At 42.0% G+C, this 26,883-nt stretch overlaps 1 protein-coding gene across 1 annotated transcript in view; it reads right to left on the minus strand.

Moving 5' to 3' along the window:
- Positions 1-18,933: 18,933 nt before the first annotated feature.
- The window catches only part of Fgf9 (fibroblast growth factor 9), a 39,231-nt gene continuing 31,281 nt past the window's right edge, over positions 18,934-26,883 (minus strand). The window contains exon 3 of the mRNA XM_051195603.1: positions 18,934-20,138. Coding sequence (XP_051051560.1) covers positions 19,893-20,138 — 246 coding nt within the window. The 3' untranslated portion in view covers positions 18,934-19,892. The remainder of the gene's footprint in view (positions 20,139-26,883) is intronic.

Below are 26,883 nucleotides of genomic sequence, written 5' to 3' on the forward strand. Positions count from 1 at the left end.
TTTACTCTCTAGATAATCTCTGATGTAATTGGAAAGGTCATTTCCAAAATGTAGACAAGGCTACCAAGTCTCAAGCAGAATGGAAGTTGGCAGAACAGTATTCCAGCTATGCGTCTCAAACTAGCGAGCTCCATGGGAACACTGGGGACATGCAGCTTTACCAATGATGATAAGTCATTCACTGACTTTCCATATTGTTAGGTTTCATTTTGCTTATTGAGACAGGTGTCTTAGGCTAACTTCAAACCCTCTATGTAGCTGTGGTGGTTTGAATAGAAATGGCCTCCATAGAATCAAGTGCTTGAATAGTTGGCCTATTGGGAGTGGCACTATTAGAAGGTGTGGCCTTGTTGGAGAAGATGTGGCCTAGTTGGGGGAACTGTATCACTGTGGAGGCAGGCTCTGAGGTCTCACATATGCTCAAGCTACACCCAGAGTGATAGACAATTCACTTCCTGTTGCCTGTGGATCAAGATGTAGAACTCGACTCCTCCATCACCATTCCTGCCTGCATGCCATATGTTTCACGCCATGATGATAATGGACTAAACCTCTAAAACTGTAAACTAGCCTCAATTAAATGTTTTCCTTTATAAAAACTGCTGTGGTTATTATGGTGTCTCTTCACAGCAACTGAAACCCTAAGAGAGTAGCTAAGAAAGGGTGAGCCAGAACTTCTCCTCCTCCTTCCTCCAGCTTTCATGTGCTGTTCACACAGTGCTAGAGATCAAACCCAGGGCTTGGTACAGTCTCAGTAAGTGAACTCCAACTGAGCTACATCTACAGCCCACTAAAGTCATTTTCTATTAAGCAAAATTTTGCTACCCAGTGAACCTGGACTGGCAACTCTGCTCAAGGCCTCCATTTTAACTCTGCATTCCAGTTTTGTTATTCATTTAAACTGGGGAAAATATGCTGGGATGTAACTCAATAGTAAAGCACTTCCTAGAATTGCAAGGCCCTGAGTTTAATTCCCAACACCAGAAGCAAACAAACAACAAAATGGAAAAAAATCTTGTGAATGAGCCCTGTCCTACTTCTGCGATAAAGCACTGACCAATGCCAACTGGGGAGGGAAGAGTTTGTTTCATACTCTCCATCACAGTTCATCGTCATCAGGGGAAGCTGGGGCAGGAGCTCAGGGCAGCAACCTCCGGGCAGGAACTAAAGCAGAGACTAGAAAAAATGTTTGGCCCTCCCACATCAATCATTAAGAAAAAATGCTTCCAAGACCACCTGCCAACAAGACTGTCCGAAGAAAGCATTTCCTCAGTTGAGGTTGCTCTTTGCAGAAGATCTGAGCTTGTATCAAGTTGACAAAAAAACTAACCAGCACAAGCCCTCATAAAGCTGCTAGAGTGTATGTGAATATATGTGAACGTGTCATCTTTAAGTGGGCTAAGCAGCAGAACCTACTCTCCCATCTCAAATAGGAAAAAAATGCTAAGAGGAAATAAAAAGAACTCAATAGTGCAGTCTCAATATCAAGTATTTGTAAGGGATATTGTTTATTTGTTTATATGGATATGGGGTGTGTGTGTGTGTGTGTGTGTGTGTGTGTGTGTGTGTGTGTGTGTGTGCCTGTGTGTACTCATGTGGGCACAGTCCATGTGTGGTGGTCAGAAGACAGCCTCTGGTGTTGAACCTTACCTTATACCTCGTTTGAAAATGGCTTTCTCTGCTGCCTTTCTGCTGTGTGTACTAGCTGTTCCTTGAGTTGCTGAAGATTCTCCTGCCTCTTGCCTCCCATCTCTCAGAATATCTAGGGTTACAAACACTCTAGATATAAGTCCAGCTTTTACATGAGTTCTAGTGATTTGAACTCATGTCCTCCCATTTGTGCAGCAAGCACTTGACTCACTGAGCCATTTTTCCTGCCCCTTTATTTTTTTATTGACAAATGAAAATCTGCATTTTAAAATAGGTTGTTTTGAACAGTTAATCCAAGGTCATCAACACAGGCACGGCTATGGTTGTTTTATGATTAGAACACTTAACCTTATCTTCTGCAACTTTCAACTACATAATACATTGGCAACTACAGTCACCTCCCAAGAGATCTCTTGAACCCAATCGTCTTTATAACAGAAATGTTGTATCCTCCCACATCTCCCCATCCCTCCAGCCTAAGGCCCTGGCAATCACATTCTGCTCCCTACTTTTGAATTTGCTGTCTATGCCATTGCTTATGTGTCTCTCCTTTGAGCCCAGAGCAGCCAGGCTGGATGCTGCACCACATGTGGTCTCCCTCAAATACTCTCTTGAGGTTCTTCCTTCTTCTACTACCATTGTCTTTGCAACCCTTTGGACATTGGACTTAGCTGCATGGGCAAAGAAAAGTCTTGAAGGCCTTTTGTGCTCCATGGCCTGGCCACCTAGCAAATGGAGAAAGGAAAGGCTGCCCCTTAATAGGCAGCCTGTAGTCTTCCCTTGGAAAGTCCAGTGATAAATTTTGGGAGTGTTCTCGGGAGGCCAGCCATCTACCTGAGCATACCTTCTCTGCATAGAGGGAAGAACAAGAAATAAATAAGAAATGGAATTGGGGAGATTTAGAATTTGAACAGAAGGGAGAGGAGGGCATGTTACTGGGACAAAATCAGTGTAGACTGGAAAGTCAGGCTTCAAAGGGGACTATCTCTCATTCCAATGTAAATTGAACCAAATTGAGTCATTTCTCTTCTCTGAATAATTTTTACAATTAAGAGAAAAGGAACTAGGTATGGTATTGAAGACTTTAATCCCAGCACTAGGGAGGCAGGGGAAGGAGGGTCTCTGTGAGTTTGAAGACAGCCACCCTGGTCAACTCAATGTTGACTCTGTTTCCAGAGAAAGAAAGGAGGGGAGAGGGAGGGAAGGAGAGAGGGAGGGAAGGAAGGGGGAGGGAGGGAAAGAGGGACAGAGTAACAAAGAGAGAGAGGGAGAAAAGGAGGAAGGGAGAGAGATAGAGAGAGGGAGGGGGAAGGGAAGAGAGGAAGGAAGGAAGCAAGGAAGGAAGGAAGGAAGGAAAAAGGAGACTAATACTGGGCCATTGCATCTCTCTGGAATGGGATGAAGGCAAATGATACTGCACCCACTCTGAGAGGGAATGCATCTTACAAATGACCCCTGTATTCTACATTTTACTACCAGGGCAGTTGGGAGCATCACCCAGAAATCTATGTTAATCCAGGTAAAACTCGAGATGGAACTTTCCCTGTGGAGGAGACTTAGTAGGTAGCATGCCTCTGATATGTCAGAGAGAAAAGCTACAGCCATCATAGGAAACCAAGATGTAGAATGAACTAGCTAGTTTATTATCTATAGAACCAAGAAAATCACACTCCTTCTTATGTCATTTTAAGGACTTGGAAGTCAGGTGTAGAAGGATAACAGCCATCTGAAGAGTAGTAATGATGGGCCAGGAGCTTTTCAAAAGGCTTCTCACATCTTGACCCAAAAAGCAACCCCTACAGAAATAAGGAGAGGAGAGCAAGATGAGATATTGAGGAAGGTAATTTCATCCCCAGCCTCAAAATGTAGAAGAAATGGGGGATCTCAGATTCAAATCTAGGTGACCTGATTGCACACCTGCTTTTTAAACGCTGAGACAAAGCCCCTGGTGGAGAAAGGATGCTTAGAGTGATGTTTTGTTACATGCACTATCCTTAAACATTGCTGCCCCATAGATTTTTACCAGTCAGGGTCCCAAAAGCAAATGGATATTCTCTGCTCAGATGTGGATTAGCAAGTGGTTCTTATCTTAATAGCCTCAGATCTTTTTTTAAGTCACTACAACACACCTGAGCAGGTAATTAATAAACCCTGTGGTCTTCGTTTGATATTAAGTACAACACTACACACTTCCCGGCACAAAACAGCACAGCTGGTGCATTTGGCGCCTTTCAGATAAATTCTTTACTCCCAGTGGTGGAAGCAAAACTTTAGTCAGACCGCCTCACGTTCACACCTAATTTGTTTGGGTAGTGTTTGGAACTTTGAGTTTAGCCCTCGCTGCATCATCTGTTGTACTGAGTCCACCACTCACCCACTCTACCACAAGCCTCTTCTGAACTCTTACACATGCTTCAAATGCTTAGTGACTAAGACTGATTGAACGGTTGATAATTTGTTCCTACACTTGCTACATGGCCCTTAATATAGTTCCTTGAGTATGCTCAGAACCATGGGGTGTGGCTCCCGATTTAGCCTCCTGGCTGTCACGTGTTTCTGAGATAAAAACAGCTAACCGGGCATTTTGAAACTTAGCTGCTGTTCTGAACTAAAAATATGGAACTATTACAAAGCACTTCACAGAGATGCCCTACTTGATGTTCCACGGGTGGCTTCTTTTCTTGTAAGATGTTCCCCCCCTGCTTCCACACATCTGTTATCCGGTGCTGTACATCAAGCCGCTTTATCCTGTGAAAGCGCTGTGTTAGTTTTCCTGTTGCCAAGACCAAACACTTAACAGAAAGCAACTCCAGGGAGGAAGGGTTTAATTTGCCTCGCATTTTCAAAGGATAGAGTCCATCCAGTGTGGAGGGGAAGACACTGGGTATGCAGCTGGGATCCCTTACCGGCTTAGTAGAACAGGAAGCAACCTTGGGACGGGAAGTGGGGCCAGGCACAGAGCCGACCCCTTTAGCAGGCTTTCTTTTAACTTATGTGTCCCACTAGCTCTTATAATTTAATTTAACCTGTTTCTCTGCATCCACGTTTTGCCTCGGGGCTTTTCACCTTTCTTTCATTCTGTATGTCCTACCCCATATCTGGGGGACTGGCCTAAGCATCATCTTCTCCCTCTCCCTCTCCCTCGCCCTCGCCCTCTCTCTCCCTCGCCCTCACCCTCCCTCTCCCTCTCTCTTCCCCTCCTTCTTTCCCTCCCTCCCTCCCTCCCCCCCCTCTCTCTCTCTCCTCTTCCTCCTCCTCCGTATTCTATCATCCTCCTTATTCTGTCTGCCCCCAGAGCCCCACCTATCCCTCTACTGCCTAACTATTGGCTATTCAGCTGTTTATTAGACCAATCAGGGGCCTCAGGCAGGTAAGGTAAAACAGCAACACATCTTTACATAATTAAATAAACGCGTCATAAACAAATGCAACATGTCTTTATATAGTTAAACAAATGTAGCATAAACGAGAGCAACACATCTTTATGTAGTTAAAGTAATATTCTATTTTCCAATACATTCCCTACTGACTCATCTCAACCAATGAGTCTCCTCTTCTGAAAAGTTCCATCTAAAACCCCACAAGCTATGCAGCAAGTGTTCACACTTGAGCCTATGGGGGACATTCACATTTAACCCACAGTACTGGGTTTCGCAGAAGGCCGATTGAACTGGGGGAAAAGCTGTCAGGAAAGAGTCTCCCTTGGCCCTGTTCATCCTCATCTTCTGGCAGCCTTCTCTGGTCTGCAGAGGCAAAGTGCAGGAGAGAGAACTCAGGTGTGCATCCTAATGCTGAGTCCCTTCCTCTGCCTCCTCCCTTTTGCTCCTACTTGGGCAACTTCAGAGAAGATTCCTGGATAGAAAACTTTAGGCTGGAGAGAAGGCTCAGCAGTCAAGAGCAGACTGCTCTTCCAGAGGACCTGGGTTCAATTCCCAACACCCACATGACAGCTCGCAACTATCTGTAACTCCAACATCTGATACATGCAGGCAAAACACCAATGCAAATAAAATTTAAAAAAGGAAAACGGAGGTTATTTCTATTTGGATTCCCTGACACACCAGATCCCATGAGCGCCCACTAGCCTCATCCATGTGGTGGCTCTAGATAGTTAATCTTGGTTGGGTTCTTGGTTTTATTTTAATCATTTTACACCTACTTTCCGATTTATTCCCAGGGCACAAACTGACACTCAGTACACTGCACATGACTGTGTAACCTGATTTACATGATAATACTTAGGCACATGATAAGTCAAAGAGTCAAACATATGCATTACCAGAAAGCTTCCCTCTCCCCTTGAGTGATCCTTTCTCCTGCCTACCCTGCTTGCCTCCAGAAAACTACTGGCCTTTTCCGGAGTCTCTATTGGCTTCCAAACAGACAGCATCTACTCTCTTTGTCTGGCTTCTTTCTTCATCACAGTTGTCTAAAATGATGTCTGCACTGAGCCACGTCAAACTGTGCAGGTATACTGTGGTGCTTTATTCTTTCACGTGGGTTCTTGCAGCTTCTGCCTGTTACAAAGACAGCCACATCTTTGTGTGGCACAGGTTTTGGATTCTATTGGGTACATATGTAGGAGTGTCATGGCTGAGTCACTCGGGAGTCTTAAGACTCTGTCGGATGTCTTCTGAAGAAGTCGTACGTTTTCTATTCGCACCAGCTGTGTGTGAGAATTTCAGTTCCTGATCCACACACTTCGTGCAGTCAAAGTTTTCGGGGTTAGCTGCTTTTCTGACCCTGGCTTGATTTGTATTCCTTGGTGAGGCTGAGTGTCTTTCAGTGCCTCAGGCCCTTGGATGTTCCTTGGAGGAACATCTGTTCAAACTTCTGTCCCAGGTTTTAATCAAGTTGCTTTTCCTTGAGTTCAGAGAGCTTTGAGCATACTCTTAATACAAGCCTTTATCAGATTCCACAACTACAACAACTCTAACTTCTCCCACTTTGTTCCTCTGGGGGATTTGGGGGGTTGGGGGGGTTCTGTTTGACTGGTGTTTGTTGTTGTTTTAGGCTATCATATAAATTCAAGGATCAGAATTTTATTTTTTATTTATTTTTGATTTTTCGAGATAGTATTTCTCTGTAGTTTTGGAGGCTGTCCTAGAACTCGCTCTGTAGACCAGGCTGGCCTGGAACTCACCGAGATCTGCCTGCCTCTGCCTTCCAAGTGCTGGGATTAAAGGTATATGTCACCACCACCCAGCTAGGATTAGAATTTTGTATTAATTTATGTTTATATTTGTGGGGAGGATTCACTCAGGCCACCACATCCCTGTGGGGGTCAGAGGACTCTTTCTAGGGTCAGCTCTTTTATCTACCATGTGAGTCCCAGGGATCAAACTTAGATCCTGAGGCTAGCTGACAAGCCTTGCCTATTGTGTCCTCTTGCTGGTTCAGAAATTAGTCTTTTTAAGCTCTATAAATTGAGATGTGGTAGAAGAGGAAAGGATGGGATATATGGGGTTGGAGAGAAGAACAGAGGATGGCTTGAAATGGAATAAGCTAAAAATCCTTGTGAGTGTTAGCCTGGGATTGCCTTGGGTCTTGGGTTGTGGGAAGTTAGTATTATAGCCACCTGTGAGTGTAGTATATGCAGTACATTGGTCTTTGTTACTGAAAGTTTTCTGTCCCAGCCTGGTCCTGTAGCCGTTAGCCCTAAATAAACACATGGATGCTATATTAGCTATTAAACTATTGGCCAATGACTTTGTCTTCTTATTGGATAGATCTGACTTATTAGCCCATTTCTATCAACCTGTGTATTGCCACAAGGCTGTGGCTTACCTGGTAATGGCCCAGAATGTTATTACTCCTCTGGCAGCATGGCAACTCTGTGGTGGGCTCCCTCTGCTACCTTTCCCAGAATTCTCCTTGTCTCCTAGTCCCGCCTATCTTCCTGCCTCATTGGCAAACAGTGTTTTATTCATTAACCAACAAGAGAAGCATATATACAGAAGGACATCCCCCATCAAGTCTTGAATCTTTCGTCACTTTTGTCCCTAAGTGCTTCATATTTTCCATCTTACTAAATGGTGATAATAAGATGTAGAGGTGCATCTTATTAACTCAATAGTTTTGCACATTGCTTTTGCACTCTGCAAACTTGATGAAGCCATCTTTTAAAGGTAATAGCTTCTCTGTGGATTTTATCACATTTCCTGCAGTCATCTGCTAGGACAGCTCTTCTTCAGACTTTTCTGCAGTCTCCTTTGTCAGGGACCCTGACCCACCAGACTGGATGGGGGTGTCTCCATTTAAGCAGAACTGTTGAGAGTGGCCATGTTGTCTTGTTCCTGAACTTTGAACTAGTGTACTCAGCACTTCCTAATTATGGTGTTGCCATAGTCTGCCCTTCATGGATTACAGAAGCTTCTTTCTATCCCTAATTTGAGAGAGTTTTATCAGACAGTTGGGTTGTATCAAATGCTTTTTACATCTTTGTTGTGACGATAATATGGTATTTGTTTGGTAACAAAGCAAATTACACTGATTTTTTTTTAATTAAGTCAATGGCAAACTCTTAAGATAGCCATCTGAGGATAAACCCCATTTGAACATACCTTCTCCTTTGTAAATATTGTTGGATTTAACTTGCTAAAATTATGTGCAGAATCTTTGTAACTATGAGTTTGAACTATAACAGAATATGCTTTTCTGATTTATGGTCTCGTTTAATTTAAAAAGAATTCTCTTCAATGTCCTAAGTTTATCTTAAAATAACATTTTTTTAATTTTTTACTTCTATTTAATTTATGTGTATGAATAGCTATGCCTGAATGCGTATCTGTGCATGTACATGCCTGGTGCCTGTGGAGTCCAGAAAATGGTGTCAGCTCTCCTAGAACTGGAGTTACAGTTGCTATGTGGGTGCTGGGAGTGGAACCCAGATCCTCTAAAAGAGCAGACAGTGTTCTTAACCACTGGGCCATCTCCCCAGCCAACCATTTCTTTTCCTTAAACATTTAGAAAATGTTACCAATGTTGCCTTCTAAACTTAGAGGAGTTTGGGGGATTATTTAAATTAAAATTTGATTCTGTGATAAAAAATACTTTGATATCCATGTAACATATTTCCCCTTGAATGAGCTTTGGTATTTGGTAGCTTGTGAGTTTTGAAGAATTCTCCATTTATATGCAATTTGTTGAATGCGCTAAATATAGTACATTGACATGAACTACCCTTAATATCCCTTTATTCTTATATTTTATTTTGTATTTGTAATAAGTGTCTTTTTTCTTGTTTTCCTAGTCAGTATATGAGAATTACCCATCTACCTTTCTGATAGTTGAATTCTGTTGTCAAGACCTGAATTCCTTTAAATATGTTTCAAGGTGTGCCATGGCTTACAATATGTTGACAAATGTTTGGCCTTCACTTGATGGAATGTTTTAGAAATGTTAGGTGGGTGTTATCTTTGACAGTGCTGTGCAAACCTTCTATATACTTAATGATTAGTTATTACCTCCAAGTTATAGCAATTTACCAGAAAATTACAGAATCTTAAATTTTACCTATTTATTCTTGAGGTTTTAACACATTCCGTTCATATATGTGAAAGCTCTATTTATTAGCTGCATATTTTAGACTGTTAAATCTGCTAAACAAAATCATGTATCATTACGAAAATCACTTACTTATCCCTGGTAATATTTCTCGATGTGAAATCAACCATGTTTTGTGTCAGTTTAGCCACACCTGCTCTCTTGATGATGTTAATGAGGTTTTCATGTTTTCACTCTGAAACTATCAATGTGTTTATATTTGGAGTATCATTTCTTGTCATTTCTCTCCCTGTCCTTCTCTCCTTCTCTCTTCTTTCTTTTCCTGGGGGCTCAAATTACTTATACATTAAGCCACTTGAAGTTAAGATCACTAGTTGAGTTCTGGTCCATCCTATAGAAATCTTTTTCTCTGTGTCTTTCATTTTACATAGTCTATTATTGGAATTTTGAGAACTTTCTGCTTTCTAATACTATATCGAAATTGCTGATAATCTCTAGTCTCACACATACACATTCTCTCTCTTCTCTCTCTCTCTCTCCCTCTCTCTCTCACACACACACACATTCTGTTGTTTTGTTTTTTTAATCTCTGGAAATCTGCATGTTTTCCTGTACTTTTTGTATCTCTGATATTTTAGAAATGTGAAATGCAGTTGAACTCATTTTTATGCTTCCCCCCCCTCATTTTACATATCAATCCCAGTTTCCTCTCCCTCTCATCCTCCCATACCCCCCCTCCACAACCCTTCAACCACCACCACCACCCCACCCCACCATCCCCCCACCCCCATCCCAGGGAAGGTGAACCCTTCCAGGAGGGATTATCAAAATCTGTCAAGTCATTTGGGGTGGGGCCTAGGCCCTCCCTCCTGCCTCTAGGCTAAGGGAGTATCCCTCCAAGGGGAATGTGCTCCCAAAGTCATTTCCTGCACCAGGGATATAACTTGATTCCACTGTCAGAGGTCCTGTAGGCCTTCTGAGACCCACGTTGAGGAGGTCTGAGTCAGCCCGATGCTGGTTTCCTAGCTATCAGTCTGGGGGTCCATGAGCTCCCCTTGTTCAGGTCAGCTGTCTCTGTGGGTTTCTGTAGCCTGGTCTTGACCCCATTTTCTTATCACTCCTCCCTATCTGAAACTGGATTCCAGGAATTTGGCTCAGTGTTTAGCTGTGGGTGTCTGCTTCGTTTTTATGCTTATTTACCTGCTTATTTTAATGTCTTTGTAGTTGTAAGTCAGGTTGGATTGACTTCTAATGTCTACTCTTTGTTATGGTTTGCATTTTCATGTCTGTTTGAATGGCTGGTGACTTTTTCCTGGATGCCAGACTATGCGCCAGTGTGCACCTCCTGGGTGCTGTGCATTTTTTTTTTTTTTATTTCTATAAATATTATTGAGCTTTGTTTGAAGATGAATATAAGTGACTTCAAAATAGTTTGATCTTTTTTAGTATTGCTTTAAAAATACCTTAGGTGAGACTGCACAGGGCTTAGTCTAGGGCTGGTGACACCCCACAGCTGACTCGCGACCTCCCCTCCACCTAGTACTCTGCGACTTTTGAAGTTTTCCAGCCTGTCTGGTAGGAATAGGAACTATTCCTGGATGACGGTTCTGTCTCAATCCTCAGACACTTTTGTAATATTCATACACTAGTCAGTGCATAGCCCCTTTCTAGAAAGTAGTAAACTAATCAAACATATTTATAAATTGCCAGACATTTGTCACATGTTCCCTAATATAGCTCTTTGAGTATGCTTAGGGCCATTGGGTGTGGCTCCCGAATAAGACAGCCTCGTGACAAGCCGTCACATGTTTCTGGGATAAAAACAGTCGCACAGGAATTCTGAAACTTAACTGCTGTTCTGAACTAAAAATATAGAGCTAATCATTACAAATATCCAGAAGGTAAAGAGCACTGTGTTGACCTCATGGATGCTGCCTTCTTCAGAGAAACATTACAACTCAAACTCCAGCCAACAAGCAGTTTCTTGGGGACAACAGTGCACAGTCAGTTGAATGGCAACCCAAATGAGACGCCCCAGGGGCCAGGAGCATTATCCAGAATAGTCGTTTGAATGGGGTTGCTAGACTTTAAACCATATTCCAGGCCAGACCTCCACCCAGGAGAGATATGGTATTTAGCATAAAACAGACAGGAAGCTCATGATGGTTATCCATGACACTTCCACAGGTCGGCACAAGCCAAGTGCATGAGTGAGTATTTGCAAAGCATTGAAAATAAATTTAATAACTTTTTCTGTTTTCATAATCCTGGAATATAAAGTAAGTGTGCATGTGTGAATGTGTGTGTGTGTGTGTGTGTGTGTTTCTTGAACAAAATAATAAATTTTAACAAAATATTCCCTTTACTTGATTTTTGATCTGAATATAAGCTATACATTAAATATAATATACAATGATCTAAAACTTAAGACTCAGTAATGAATTTTCATGTAACATGTTAAATGTGATCAATCACTACAAATAATTATTTTTATTATCCAAGCTTCGGTATAATGTTGGTTTTAGTGTCTTATTATTATTGTGTGAGAGCGACATGGGGAGAGGGAGGGGGAGAGAGATGGAGGGAGCGAGTGCGACACTGTACATACATGAAGGTCAGAGGAAAATTCTGTGTAGTTGGTTCTCTCCTTCCAACTATACATGGTGTGGCTGCCTGAATGAGAATGCCCCCATAGGTTCATAGCTCGGACGCTTGGTTCCCAGTTGGTGGGACTTTTAGGGAAAGATTAAGAGGCGTGGCCTCGTTGGAGGAGGCGTGCCACTGGGGATGAGATTTCGGGTTTCAAAAGACTTCTGCCATTCTCAGTGATCCCTCTGCCTCCCACTTGCAGATCCAGATCCAGACGTGAGCTCTCAGCTGTCCTACTTCCACGGCCTTTGCTCTGCCATCATGGACTCCAACCTCCCAGGCAAACACTGCTGTAAGACACCTTGTTCATGGTGTTTTACCACCACACAGAAGTAATTAAGACACGTGGGTTCGAGAGATCAAACTCAGGTCACCAGGCTCACGGAACAAGCCTCCTTACCCACGGAGCCATCTCAGTACCCCATGTGTCATTCTTCAGTGTTCTTGTAAACTGATATCATTATGTTTAATTTTATGTATAGCCACCTCCTTAGAACACAGACAAAAGAAAATGAAATCCATGTTGGTGATGTCAAGGCAGTGACCCACTTGAAACGCATTTAGAACCTCATGGGATACGGGGTAGGATCAAACACTGAACTATCTTTATGGGAATCTAGACACGGAATAGATGGGATTAGACTGTAGCTACAGGCACATTCTCACTTCAATAGATGGCACTGGAGATGCGGTTCTCCTATTCAGCACAGCTATCTCGGCAAGAACAAGCTCTTCACATCTGCAATGAGAAAAGGGCACTGAGCCAGCAGTGGTGGTGCACACCTTTAATCCCAGCAACTCAGCAGGCAGAGACAGGAGAATCTCTGTGAGTTCCAGGACAGCCTGGGCTGTTACACAGAGAAATCCTATCTTTAAAAAAAAAAAAAAAAAAAAAAAAAAGACAAAGAGGAGAACAGCAGAATTCAGCCTGCTTGAGTGAGAAATGTGTCAAGAGAAACAGTGTTTATTCAGACACATTACACAAAATCTGACATTGTGTCTTTAAAGTGAATCACAATAGTGGCCTGGCTTCTAATTGTGTACTAAAGGGTCACCACACTCCTCATCTGTCCCGGATGGAACTTCAGATTATGGCATGCATGGTTACATGAGCATTACATACACACACACACACACACACACACACACACATACACACACACACACACACCAGATTCACCCAATCCGGCTGCATCATGAAAGATACAAAAGTTTCTTTTCTTGCCAGTATACCAGCACTCTGATTCAATTAGCTGTCAAATTCAAATTCCTGGGGGAACTGCCCAAACTACACACCACACACTATGCCCATTCTGCTAATTCTGTAATAGACACCCAAACAGGTTTTCCTTTTTAAAACGGGATCTAGGGAAGACAGGCCAAGAGTGTGGGAACTCATAGCACCCCTCTAGCTACAAAATAAAAATGAAAGAAAACAAGAAGTTGATCAGCTACAGATTTGTAATTCTGGTGAAGGCAGACAAAATGAATGGTCTTGTCCCTAAAACCAAAATGTGCAATTTCATCTCTCCAGTATTGGAGTCATGTGTTCTAGTGAGATGAGACCTGTTCATACTTTATCATTTCAGGTCAACAAGCTATAGGGCTCTCACATCCTCAGAGAACGTCACAAATATACACTTACAACACTCTGTAAGCCCATTGCCTTTTCCCTGTGGGTCTTCCAAGGAGGAAGGAGTGGGGAACAGGATTGTCTCCCTTCCACTGATTTCTAAAGGAACTATCCTCTAGGAAAGAATCCAGCTACCCAACAGACTAAATCATTCCATTTGAGGACAGCCTCTTCAAATGTCCTAGTTAAAGCATCCAGGCTTGGATGGGGCTGCTCCTGAGTTGCCATGTGTCAATATAAATTAAATACATCGTTGAAGGAGGATGACTTTTGGAAAATTACTGATGCTGTTGTAATTACATCCTGTGGGCATCCCAATCTAATGATGCCCTAAGTAGGCACCAAGTGTCTAATCACAAAGCAAAGTCCAGCGGGGCGTTTCTGTATCCGCTCAGAATGCTGTTTAGCTGTTTTGTTGTTGGAAAATATGTTAAGATTTTTATTTACATTTATATTTATATGTATGTCTCTATTTCTGTCTGTCTCTGTCTCTGCTCCCCAGTGTGTGTGTGTGTGTGTTGCCTGCAGGTCATACCTCTTGGAACCAGAGCTACAGATAACCTGTGAACCACCCAACAAGAATACTGAGAACCAACCTGGGTCCTCTGGAAGAAAAGCAAGGGCTCTTAACCACTGAGCCAGCCCTTCGGTTTTATTATTATATTTATTATTATTATCATCATCATTATTACATTTATCAGTTTGTGTGTATATGTATGTGTGTGGTCATGCACATGCCACACCATACTTGTGGAGGTCAGATGACACTGACAGAAATTGTTTTTCTCCTTCCATCATTTCAGTCCCAGGGACCAAACTCAGGGTTTCAGGCTTGGTAGCAAATGACTTTACCCACTGAGCCATCTCAGAGGCCCTTGAGGTTTGGGACTTTCTGCCTGTTTATTGTTTGGGTTGTTTGTTGGTTTTATTTTTTTAAAAAAAAATAGATATTTTGTGGATTTGGTTTTTAGTTTGGGGGTTTTGAGACAAAGTCTCATGATATAGCCAAGACTATTCTGGAACTTATTATGTAGCCCACACTGGCCTCTACCTCTCAAATCCTCTTGCTGCAACCTCGAGGGCACTGAAATCACAGACAAAATCTAGTCAAGACACCCAACTTGTTATTATTTCATCCCCTGTACCACATTGTATCATGCAGCTATTACTCAATGCATATTTACTTAAAGAATGAATTGAATATCTGAAAGATTGTGCTAGATTTTTCAGCTCTTTTAAGTGTTTCTTGTTTTATTAGCAGTCTTCCTGTGATATTAAGTCAATGTAACAGGAAATTTTAAATCAGCAGTTATTGATCAGTATAGTTGGAAAGAAACCAGGAGTAACCAATCAGCACAGGTAGGTCCCGAAGGTAGTGGTGATAAGAGGCCCTCTTCATCCCCAGGAATCCACAGCCCTCCACAAGGTTAATGAAACCCTGAGTCTCCAGCTCAGCCATTGTCTATCAGGAAGAGATGCAACTAGCTCCTATTCCCAACAGACAAGGTGCCTTTGCAACACAAGACAGGAGAGAACATGCAGCGACCTCTTCTGTAACTCCTGCTCAACCCTCACATTTCACATTTAATCTTACCATCCAGAGGCCTCTATGTCTGGATCATGTGCACTTCACGGTTCACAGTCCTGAATATTCCTCATCCCAGGATTCAGGACAAATGCCACAGCATGATCTCTTGAGTGTCTGGGGGCACCATCAGTGACTGTGTCTTATCACCCATGCTACTCCACACATAGAAAAGGTAAGAGTGAGGGAAGGAAACGGAGAGAAGAAAATTGGAGGGAGAAAGAGTTTGTCAGCTGGAGAGTACAGGAACGTTTGGAGTATTGCTTGCCTCTGAAACAGCAATACACCAGTCTTGCAGACTAGGAAAGGCCCCTAGTGGTAAGCAGTAGAAATCACACAGAGCTGTCATTCACAGCCCAGTGCTTTTGTCTGGGCTAGAAGCCAGAGGCAGAGGCCAGGTGGAGCCCACAGAATGTTTTGCAACATCCCAGAGAAATGGTTAGGAAAAAGCCTGCATAAATGCTCAAAAAAAAAAAAAAAAAAAAAAAAAAACCACAGGTCTTTCTAACTTAAGCCATAAGCCTTATCAATGAAGCTGTCCGTCCCTGTGTGAGAAGGGAAAACCAGAAAACCAGCCCTTGAGCTCTAGATACTCTCATTATACAACCTATTGTCTAAACTCCTCAACATCTGCTGGCCAATTTTCCTGCCTAGGTTCACATATAACAATGGGAACCAACCACAACCACAAACATAATTTAAAGGGTTTCAGGGGAGTATAGGGGGCAAAGGCCACTGGCTTTTCAGATATTCTGTAAACCTCTAAGTATTTCTAATTTAAATTGTAATAATTCTTTTTGCCCTGCAAGCTGAGATATAGCTGCAGAACAAAGGGAATTCTTAGAATGCCCTTACTATTAACCAAAATAGCCAAGGAGGCTCAGCAACACTTGTCTGACCTGAAAGTAGTGCAGCTGTCTCAAGACCTGACAGCCATGACAGTGGACGATAACTTGTTAGGGTGCTTATTGACACTTGCTTCCTGAAGAAAAACATATGGCACAATCTATTTTTTTGTTCCTGTCGCTTCTTTTCTCATAAAGACTAGGCTGCTTTCTAAAGATGTCAGGGCAAGCACAGAAGTACCCTAGAAAGTGTGCTGTTTTGTTTTAAGTGGGGGAATGTAAAAATCCATTTTGAGGTTCTGGTCACACATTTTCCCCCAAACTTTCCATGATCAGGGTCCACTGGATTTGGGTTGTCTCCTGAAAAAGGCAGAGATAGTATGCTGCTATAATTCTTCCCCATTTCACTTTTAGGAATAAATTATCAGCCTCTGCAGGTATGTAGACTGCACAGGCACACACATACTGGAGGGGTCTTGGTGGCTCACACATCCTTTGAATTCAGCTGGCAGTTTGCCACCCCCCACCACTTCATTGCCCTTCTGTGCACATGACCACAGACAGTGCATCTAAATTTGGCACATTTCAAGGTCAAGTGATGCAGCAAACAGAATCTGACCTCGAACAATTGCCATTGTCCATTCATCTGTCCACAAAAACGTGCTCACACCAGGTTCATAACTCTTCATCCCAGGAGACTCCTGGCTGCTTCATCAAATGCCTGGGTGGAGTGGGGGTGAGGGAGTGAATGTGTGTTCCTCCCCCATCCTCCACATTCCCCCAGCCCCTCAATTCATTTCCACTGCATGGGCAAGCTATAAAGGCAAAGATACTGTTTTCAGATTTTCTCTGGTTCACATAGGCAAAGAATCTGAAGCACCTCCCAAATGGACATCAAGTCAAAACTACCAGTTTTCCAAAGTCTGTAATTATGTATTTACACAGAGTACATAATCCTGTATGTATTTACATACAATTACAGATTATCAAGTAAATAACACAATATTGTAGTGTTAATGAGATGAAATAGTGAAAATACTGCCAACGGAAACCATTCTTTTATCTACAAAACAGGACCTGGCAGAACAGGTCCCCAATGCTGACCTGGCATGTCCTTCAATACTGCTTGGGGATATTTGCATGACAGATGGGAAGGTGGTTCAGTACACCCTGGCTAAGTCTTTGACCATGATGCCAGTGTTGGCACCAACAAGAGAGTGCTTTGGCTATCTGAGCATCTGTTTGTGGGCTGGAATTACCCAGCCCACCATGGCTAGAGGCTGCTATCCAACAGGCTTTGCATCTCTTATAGCAGGAATCGAACTGGACACAACCCCAAGACTGGGCCTGATTTGCCTACTTCCCAGGGTGGTACTCACACAGAAACCCTGAGCCATCTTCTCTCCCAGAGTGCCTATTTACATAAATTGCATACATCAATATTTATTTATTTACAGACCATTACAGTTTATTACCAGTTACCAAAAGCACACAACATTTTGCTTTAAAAAGAAAGAAGTACCAAAACAAAGTCCAAAAATAGACATTAAAGTAGCATTTGCTGGGAATGTATGAAAATTTTTAATTCTTGTACAATTATTTCTTCTTTCTTCTGGGTTGATTTTTCTGGAACACCTGCTACTTTGTAACTATTATTGGTTGTCTTTTAAACTTGATCTCTTCAGATACTGTAGCTATGACATCCTATAAACCTAATTCTTTCCTGTGGTCAAATGTTGAATCCTTTTCAGTAAAAACAAAATAAATGCTTTTGGAGAAATGGAATATGTATACAACTTAGCAACAAGGAGTTGAATAACAAATAAGAACATGGCTCCAAATTCAATACAGTGCCTGTTTAGAAAGGAGGACACTCTGATCTTTATCCTATCAACTACTTCAGAGCTTTGGGTTCCCGTCTGTAAGACAGCTTTCAATTCCAAATATGAGTCCTCAGCTCCCTAATGCTCAGCAGCAGGGGATATCACCACGTGTTCCAGCTTGGACCATAGTGGGCTACATGGAGTGAATCTGCTCTCGACAGGAAGTCAGGCACTTCAAGCTCACAACAGCTTTAGCTTGCCAGTGACATGCTTTCATTTCCCATCGAGAATGTGCATCCGAGCAAAAACAAAGCCAGAATATTGCATCTTAAAAAGGGCTGTGTAAATGTGAACACATTTTTTAACTGTCACTTTCAATTTCCCAGTGTTAGCTGGCTAGAAAGTAAGAATGTGTTAGAGATTCCTTTTTCTTAAGTATTGCTTTAAGAATTTGGCTCATTTCACCTTAGTGTAGAGTGAGAAATGGTCTCCCTTGCCCAATAGCAAGTTCTAGAATTTTTGCTCTAAAATAAATATGTATTCTTAAGCTTTTCCATATAGAATGCTATAAAAGATTTTGTAAACAGTGTTCTACACAGTAACCTTCTCTCTGAGAACTCTTGAAGACCAAAAAGAAAGGAAAGCACAGGCAATGAGTACAGTACCCCTCTAATGTCATTACTGATAAAGATTTATTGGTTTCATGTTGCAAGTTTTACTTAAAGGGTACTAGCCCCGTGTAATTATGACAGTTCACACCAAACGCAATCTCCATAAAAGATGTTATAATGAGCCCTGGGGTCCTTGTATAATTCCATATTTGATAGCCAAGACACAAATAAAAAGTTTACAAGAATGATCCTGTTCATCTGATATTTGCCGAGAGGGGGGGGGAGAGAGAGAGGGAGAGAGAGAGGAAGAAGGAAGAGGAGAGGAAAGAAGAACAAAGAAAGAAGAGGAAGAGGAGGAGGAAGAGGAAAAAGAAGGAGGAAAAGGAAGAGGAGGAAGAGAAATCTGTACTACATAAATATTTTTTCCTCTCCCTTGGTAATTTTAAATCAGTGTCATGTTTGATGTTAGTCTTGTTGTCATGGAAGTAGTCTGAAATGAAAAGGCATAGTTATTGCTTAGCTTTGGTACACTCTGCAATAGATTAAAACAAGTAAGACATACACCAACCCTCATATGTTCCAACTGCCCAGTTACACTGAGTTACGAGAGAGGAAAATTACAGACACAGAGTGAAGGGCTGAGACCCAGTTTCTCTTTAATCCTCTGGGGTAAGCTATGAAACAAGCAGTCTGGAGAGTGAATACTCAGTGTCGTGAGCGATGTGCAGAAGTTTACAATAATATGGGCACAAAATAGATTGTCGCCTTTAGTACATTAGGGCCATTAGAATCTCTTGTACACCTACTTGCATGAAGTTACCACAGGTTCATAGCAGACTTTGCCATTTAATGCCTACAGAGCCTAAAGCTTCCAAAATGCCTATCTGGCCTGTACATATTTCATTAAAAATAAACTCTATATAATAAATAAATATATAAAATAAATAAAATGTTGCCTTTGGAATTTCTATAAATAAATTTAACCTTTTTTCTTTTTTTTTTTTCTTTTTTCTTTTTTTCTTTTTTCTTCTTTCTTTTTTATTTTTCTTTTAAACTAAGAGGTCTTTGCTTTAAGTTCACTGGGCTATGATACCAGCGAGAATGAACTGACAGTCTTTTTAAATGAGGCTGCACCCTCCACGCCTGTGGAAAGGCAGTGTTCCCTTGAGCAGGCCACCAGCCAAAAATCCTGATGAGTTGAAGTATGGCGGCTGTGCTGATGTGGGATGAAGTTCAACTGATCAAAAATGTAAAAGCGTGTCTATTTCCCAGCATGCATCAGGCCGTTGTCCTCTTGGCGCGCTGCTGCCCCCTCCATTCACTCACGCACTCGCACCCTCTCATACAGCCTCTCTCCCCTGCTTTCACAATAAACCAAGCAAGTGGCCCCAGGCAGCCCTCCAGAAGGACCAGCCAGTAAGTGCAGAGTAAATCAGCAAGTCCCATCCAAGCTTCCCTCATACATATGCATGCGACAAAGTTTGGCAACAGTGGAGCTGAGATGGTGGCCCTGCTAGCCAATAGAACCCACCGCATGAAAGCATTGATAGTGGTTATGTTTTAAGGGCTCAAGTGAAGACACTGTCTTTGTCAACTTTGGCTTAAGATATCCTTATATAGTTCAGGTACTTTGTCCGGGTCCACTGGTCTAGGTAAAAAATGTGTAAATTTCTGGTGCCTTTTAGTCCTGGTCCCTTCTCTTGGAGTCCCATCCTTATTTAATGCAACATAGTATCTCCTTCCGGTGTCCACGTGTTTATACAGGTTGGAAGAGTAGGTGTTGTACCAGTTCTCTTCAAACTGTTCTCTGAATACACACTCTTGTGTTAGTTTTTCCTGTCAAAAATAAAAAGAAGAAAGGAAATAAATACATTGCAAAATGTAGCTTCCTCATTAAAAATCAATATTCTCCATTATTAGACACAAGTTGAGTCTCCTTTATTCTAAACACTTTAGACCAGAAAACTTCTAAACTATTTTATTTTGGATTTTGAAATATTTGCATATACATAATGAGATATCTAGGATATGGGACCTATATCTAAGCACAAGATTCACTTATGTTTCAAATATACCTTCTATGCATAGCCCGAAGGAATCTTGCATCATATGTTTTCATTAAAATTCTCATAATATGGAATTTTCCACTTGTGACATCATGTTAGTGATGAAAAATGCTCAAATGTGGGGACATTTCAGAGTTCAGACTTCCAAATCAAGGATGCTTTTTTATTTTAATTTTAATTTTATTATTAAAAAGCTGAAAGTAAGAAAAAAACCACTTGTGGAAATTAGCAACTCAAAAGCTACATGATTCAGTGAACTTCTATACAGTTAGATTCTCTGTCAGAACGGAAGTTGTGAGGCTTCGCATTGGATTCTATATTTTCACAATCAAATATATTGTACATACTTATCCACCACCAAAAATGAAACATCCAGTTTTAACTACTTCAATGCACTTTTCAAAAACTGTTTTAACTCCATCAACTTAATGACATTTGAATTTCTTATTCAAGATGGCTAAAGCACAAAAGATTTTAAACATTTTGGGAAATGAGAAAGAACCATAATATCGAATTTTTAAGACAAGATTCACATTACTTTTTATAATTCAATGTAGAAATGTCAAGGGCAAAGTCAAGAAAAGGGCAGCACCTTGATGAATATGAAAACATTCAATCTGCTGACAATACCTAGACATTATCTAGTTGGTCTCTTCCACATCAGACACTGACTCAAAGGACAACTGGCCCACTGGCCATTCTCATTTCCCCACAGCATCTGGATAGTAGCCTCCCTGGGAAGAAGGGTTTGCCCAAGTGAACACCACCTTGCTATATCCAATGATGTCTGCAGTGTTAACAGTGAGTGACACCTTGGAGCACCCTGTTGCATGGAGCATTCTCTGAAGTTCAGTACATTCGCCTGAGGCATGTCTTCAACTTATGAGTTATGGAAGCCTTCACCCTTTAAAACACTGATCTCAAAATATACAAAACAGCTGTTTTTAAAATCCTTGGGAGAGCCAGGCAGTCGGGGAGCATAGGCAGATGGATCTCAGAGTTCAAATCCAGTCTGGTCTACAAAGTAAGTTCCAGGATATCCATGGCTACACAAAGAAATCCTATCTCAAAAATCAATCGATCCATCCCTGGGAGAATTCTAAGGCAAACCATTCTTAGTCCACATTTTAAGACATCCATTGTACCCTGATACACACAAAGGATTGGCCTGAAGATGTCTTACAAACCTGTGACTCTCCAAGTTCCTTTACATAAAAATGGTGTGCTTGCCTGGAACCTACCACATCCACCCTCAGACTTTAAAATCTCTCTAGATAACTAATGATACCTAATGCAGAGTAAATGGAGGATAAGTAGTTACACAGACTCATTGAAAACACATCTTCTTAAACTATGGGGTGTGGTCCCATTGGAATTGTACAGTTGAACATGGGGGTCACAAAAGGAATTGGCAACCATAAAAGGTCTCCAAATGTGCAACAACCAAAACTAACTGAAACTCAAATTCAAAATAAATCTGAGGTGCTGCTGGCAGCACGCTCCCATGTTGCATCACAGGACTCCACTGCAACCTTGTTCTGAACAATGCATCATGCATGTTATGTGCCGCTCATGCTGTCAGCCACACAGAGCCAAGTAGCATGGCCTGAAGCGCCTTGGCTCAGCCCTGAGACTGTGAAGTACAGTGAACTGTAATGTTTTCACCATACATAAAACCTTTTCTGCTCTTGTAAAAACAAAACCATTTAATTATGAGAAACAAAGACTTTCCATTTTTTCCACCTTAACTTAAAAGTTTTTCAAATTAGAATATCTTTGGATTGTATTATATTAGATTGTTTGATTTTTAAAAAATTGTTATTTGAGTTTCATAAAACCTGAGTTGCTGACTTGAGTTTTATTAAAAAAATAAATTTTGGCTTGAGATTAGAATAGAATTTCCAACCATTTATGAAATGGTCTAAACATACTTCTGACATTTTGTACTATGTACTTGTGCAAAGCAGCACTCTCAGCATAGGCCATTAGGGAACCAAACTCCTGGTCAACTCTGAAAAGCACTGAAAGTTCTCTGTGTCTGCACAACAAATATTCAGCCAAGACTTAACTCTCAGTATAAACATAAACAAGCTCATCCACTTCACGAGCACGCAAACTGGTTTCATCTTTACATATAGGCCAAAGAATTGTTTCAAAATTGCTTTTCGATTTATTACTATCAAGTGTTTGATTTGTGTATCTATTTTTTACATCCCTATACCCAGCACAAAGCTCTCAATAGTGGGGAAAGTCTAAAGCCCTAGTTCAGGGCTTACAGACAACAGCAATGTGTGCGGCGGGTTCTCAGGCCACGGCGGTTGGATCTGCAGAAGTGCAGCCAGGGGGTCAGAAGGAGGGATACCCATAATGCTTTCTGTCTTGACTGGGGGAATATTTCCAAACAAATCCTCTCGCCCCCTTATTTCATAAGCCATGCTCAGGTGCAGAGATGCCAAGATGAAAGCTAGTCTCAATTTCACATCCCCACTGCAAGAAAATCTCTCTGCCTTCTTAAATACTGTCCCCTTCTTCTCTCCCTAAGCTCTATAATCTCACAGAGTGGAGAGCATGCTGTCATGTCAGCCATGACCAGAAATGACACATCCATCACATCCCACAGAAATGAACACACTCGGCTGAAGAGTGTGTATTGAGGCTGCTCCTGATGGAGGGAGGAAAGGGACCTTTCCACCCCTAGCTCCTATCACCATACAATTGAAACCTTTAAAATGGATACCTTCCTTTCTAGTTACTTATTTTAAGAGTGCTCCTGCATCCTCTCTGCTGGGTACCTGCTGGTTACTGTCCAAATGGGAAAGTTCATGAGATCAGGGAAAGTGGTACTGGCCCTGGCTGGATGCTACTCCAGATGCAACACTGTCCTGAAGAACATTGATGATGGCACCTCAGGCTGTCCCGATAGCCATACTCTTGTAGCTGCAATTGACTGCTACCCTCAGCAAATTGGCAGAAGCACAGGAGAGACAGAAATTACCAACAGGCCAATGATCAAGGCTTTCATCAAGGTGTATAACCACAATCACCTCCTACCTCCTCCAAAGTACTGTTTCTATCTCCTTGGACAAAACTGTCATCAAAGGATGTCTTCAGAGACCAGCTCTGAAACACAAGACCAGACAGGAGGCCAAGGTCTGAAACACGATTCAAGATGGTCAGAACAAATTGTTCTTCTAGAAGCTTAGGTTTTAGGTGTATTTTTGTTTCCATCATTAAAAATAGGAAAAGATTTAAAAAAAAAATGATTGCTTTGCACTTGTCCACTTGGCACTTTGGATAAGTGAGAAAAGAAATAAGCCAGGCCCATAGGCTCTGCAGCCACAGACCTAACCAGTGACAGACTGACGTTATTTGGAGTGCTGGTTGCATGAGGACCAAACATGTACTGCCTTTCTTGTCACTGTTTCCCAAACACGTTACAATAGGAGTTCCTAGAGTGTTGACAGTGCTTTCAGGATTCTGAGTTATGAAAAGATAATGTATAGTTTTTGTGCAGGACTATGGCATTTTACAGAAGAGAAGAGCAGGGGCAGATCTGGGTACCTTGAGGGGTGTCATAGAATTAATCCTGTACAGATACTGAGGGACAACTGTCATCTTCTGCTCCTATCATTCAGAACTGAGGGCACACAACACACTTTACATAGCAGCAAAGCACGGATGCCCTTTTATATTCATATTTTAAGCATATGACTTAACACACTAAGTTCCGGAAAAGCCAACTGGATAGATTCATCTTCTCCAGTTGTTAGAAAGTCAAGAGGGCTGGAGAGAAAAGGACAAAATTTTACAGTTCAACCGGCAATTCAACATAAGTCATGCTCTGCTCTGCCATGTCTTATTTTTTATTCACAGTTCTTGTCATGGCCCATGTGTGGAGGTCATTTTCACCTCCCACCATGTGGGTCCCGGAGAGTAAAGTCAGGAGCTCAGCCTTGATAGCAAGTACCTTTACCCACTGAGCCCATCTTACTGGCCCCCTCATCTCTTTCCTAACCCAAAAGCCTGAAACATCATCTGCCAGCTCTTACTGGCTTCCTCATAAGTACTCTTCCAAGTGGCCAAAAAACATCAGCAAGGTTTCTGATGTTGTTTTGGTTTGGTAATTAGGGTTTTGTGATGTTGGGCCTTGTAGATACTAGACAAGCACCCTATCACTGAGTGCCCCCTCGGCTCTAAGGTTTTTAACAAAGTATCACCTCATCAGACTAATTTACTGTGTAAGTTGAAACAAGGCAAAGTAAAAGAAAAAGGTCAGCCCACTCACACCCCATTCATAGGGACAAAATGGACGGCAGAAAGTGAGCTATCATCCATCACCCAGAGTGCAACTGAGGAAGCTCAACCTCACAGGGAGGGGTGTGCGGTGCACAGCAAAGAGAAGGCCTCCACTCTGTCTGCCTGTAAAGCTAGAAGGGGCTTCTGGACAAATGCAGCCACTCCTGCAGAATCCTCACATGAAAGTTAATTCCTGGCTAAAAACAAATTCAGAAAATTTCCAAAACAATTGTGTGAGTTTATTTTTTTTTTTTCAGTTGATGAAATGGAATAAAAGAAAACAGAACTGAATGCTAAGGCTTCAGTTGTTAAAGGATGAGGTGGGGAGATGGGAAGTATGCATTCAGATTAAGGGTTCTTTCTCTCCCCTGGAAGTTATATCACCTGACTAATACTGCAAAATCTTTATTTTAAAAATGCAGGATGGTTTCTCCTTGTTGGGAGCCAGGGTTGAGCAGCAGCTCCTGCTCTTTTTGCCCTGAGGCATGGAGGTCTTCCTTATGGCAGAGATGGGTCAGCTGCTCAGAGCTGGTTCACACCCTGGGAAAAGACTTGTCTCACACCTCAATTTCACCCTTTACTCACTAAGGAGATACTGACACCCATTCATGGCTTTCCCCAAGTCTTAAGACCCGGCATCCCTAACTGAAAATCTAGAATTCTATTAGGATCTGAATTTTGGGGACATGGTGTTGGCCCTCATGAAGTTTCGTATTTCAGAGTTTTTCATACTTTTTCATTAGGAATGCTCAACTGGCCAGGCATAGTGGTATGTGCCTTTAATCCCAGCACTGGGGAGGCAGAGGCAGGTAGATCTCTGTGAGTTCAAGGCCAGCCTGGTCTACAGGGTGAGCTCCATGATAGAGTCACACAGAAAAACCATGTCTCCAAAAAAAAAGAAGGAAGGAACAAAGGGAGGAAGGAAAGAAGGAAGGATTGAAGAACTTTAGGAAGGAAGGAAACAGAAACCGAAAGAGAGAGAAGGGGGAAATGTTCAACCGGTCACATCTCTACAAATAATCCAAAACTTTTGTCCCCAAGAATTCCCACCACTTCTTACAGATGCTCAATCTATAGTAAGGACCCTCAAGACCAACAGTGTCCCTGACATTATTAGGGACCTCTCATCAGAACTTCTCAGAAATGAAGCAAATGGAATGCAGATCATGTCATTTTCCAGTTAAATGTGTGGGGGCAATAAGCCCAAAGGGGAGGTGAAGCATCCCTTCCGGACCATGGCCTCTCATCATTACAGTGGTGAAGGCTTAGGCATAGGATATTTCCAGAAGCCCTACTCAGCCACCGCCCCCTCAGGACCTGACTCTCTCTGCTTCTCACTGCCAGCCCTGAGGATCCTGCGGCTTTGTTCACCTGTGGGACATGGGGTGCCACTTCCCAAAGGGCCACCAACCACCAACCTCAGGATGTCACCTGAGGAAAGAGCTGGATACAGCAGCAGGCTGTATCTGGGAATGGAACACAAACTCTTCAGAGTCTCACAGGCTTCCTTTTGTCTGTACCATCATGTGTAATTTTAAACGCACACTATTAGTTTTGCAAGAGAAAGAGGAAGAGAGCAAAATAAAGCAGAGAACATAAACAAATGTCTACACGGCCAGAAGATTCACATGGCACATTTCTAAAACTATGAAAAACTCCTTAAAATATAAGGTAAGCTGAGAGGTAGAACTAACACTTGCACAGCTCAGATGGTATGGCTTTCTCCCTCACCGACTGGTCAGTTAGCATTGCCTATATACACATAACTCTCTGGGCAAACATGGTGTTTGTTCAACTTTAAAACAGTCCAACACCTCCAACATTTCCTGGGGGTCAGATCAGTGGTGTTCTACAACAGAGGGCTTTAGTTTCAGCTACATGGTAACAGCGGTTACACTGACACTGAACTATGAAACCAACAGTGTGTCCTGACTGCTGCAGTCACGTCACACCTGCTGTCCTGCTCTGACAAGCTGCTCTTCATCAAAATTAAGATTTCCATAATAAAAGGCCATGGCACTTCCCTATACCTCGGACATGTCACCAATGACTTCTCTCTTTCAACAGGGAGTGTATCACTGTGCCATCTTTGTCTTAGGCAGACTAGCAAAATTCATACTTTCTCAAGTGTGAGCACACTTAAGTTGTAAGTGATGAATACTTAGTTGAGGCAAAGATTCCAAAAGTATCTTTAATTAAAAATAGATAAACAAATGCAA

Source organism: Phodopus roborovskii, unplaced genomic scaffold (genome assembly GCF_943737965.1).
Source record: "Phodopus roborovskii unplaced genomic scaffold, PHOROB, whole genome shotgun sequence".
In the NCBI taxonomy this organism is placed as follows: domain Eukaryota; kingdom Metazoa; phylum Chordata; class Mammalia; order Rodentia; family Cricetidae; genus Phodopus; species Phodopus roborovskii.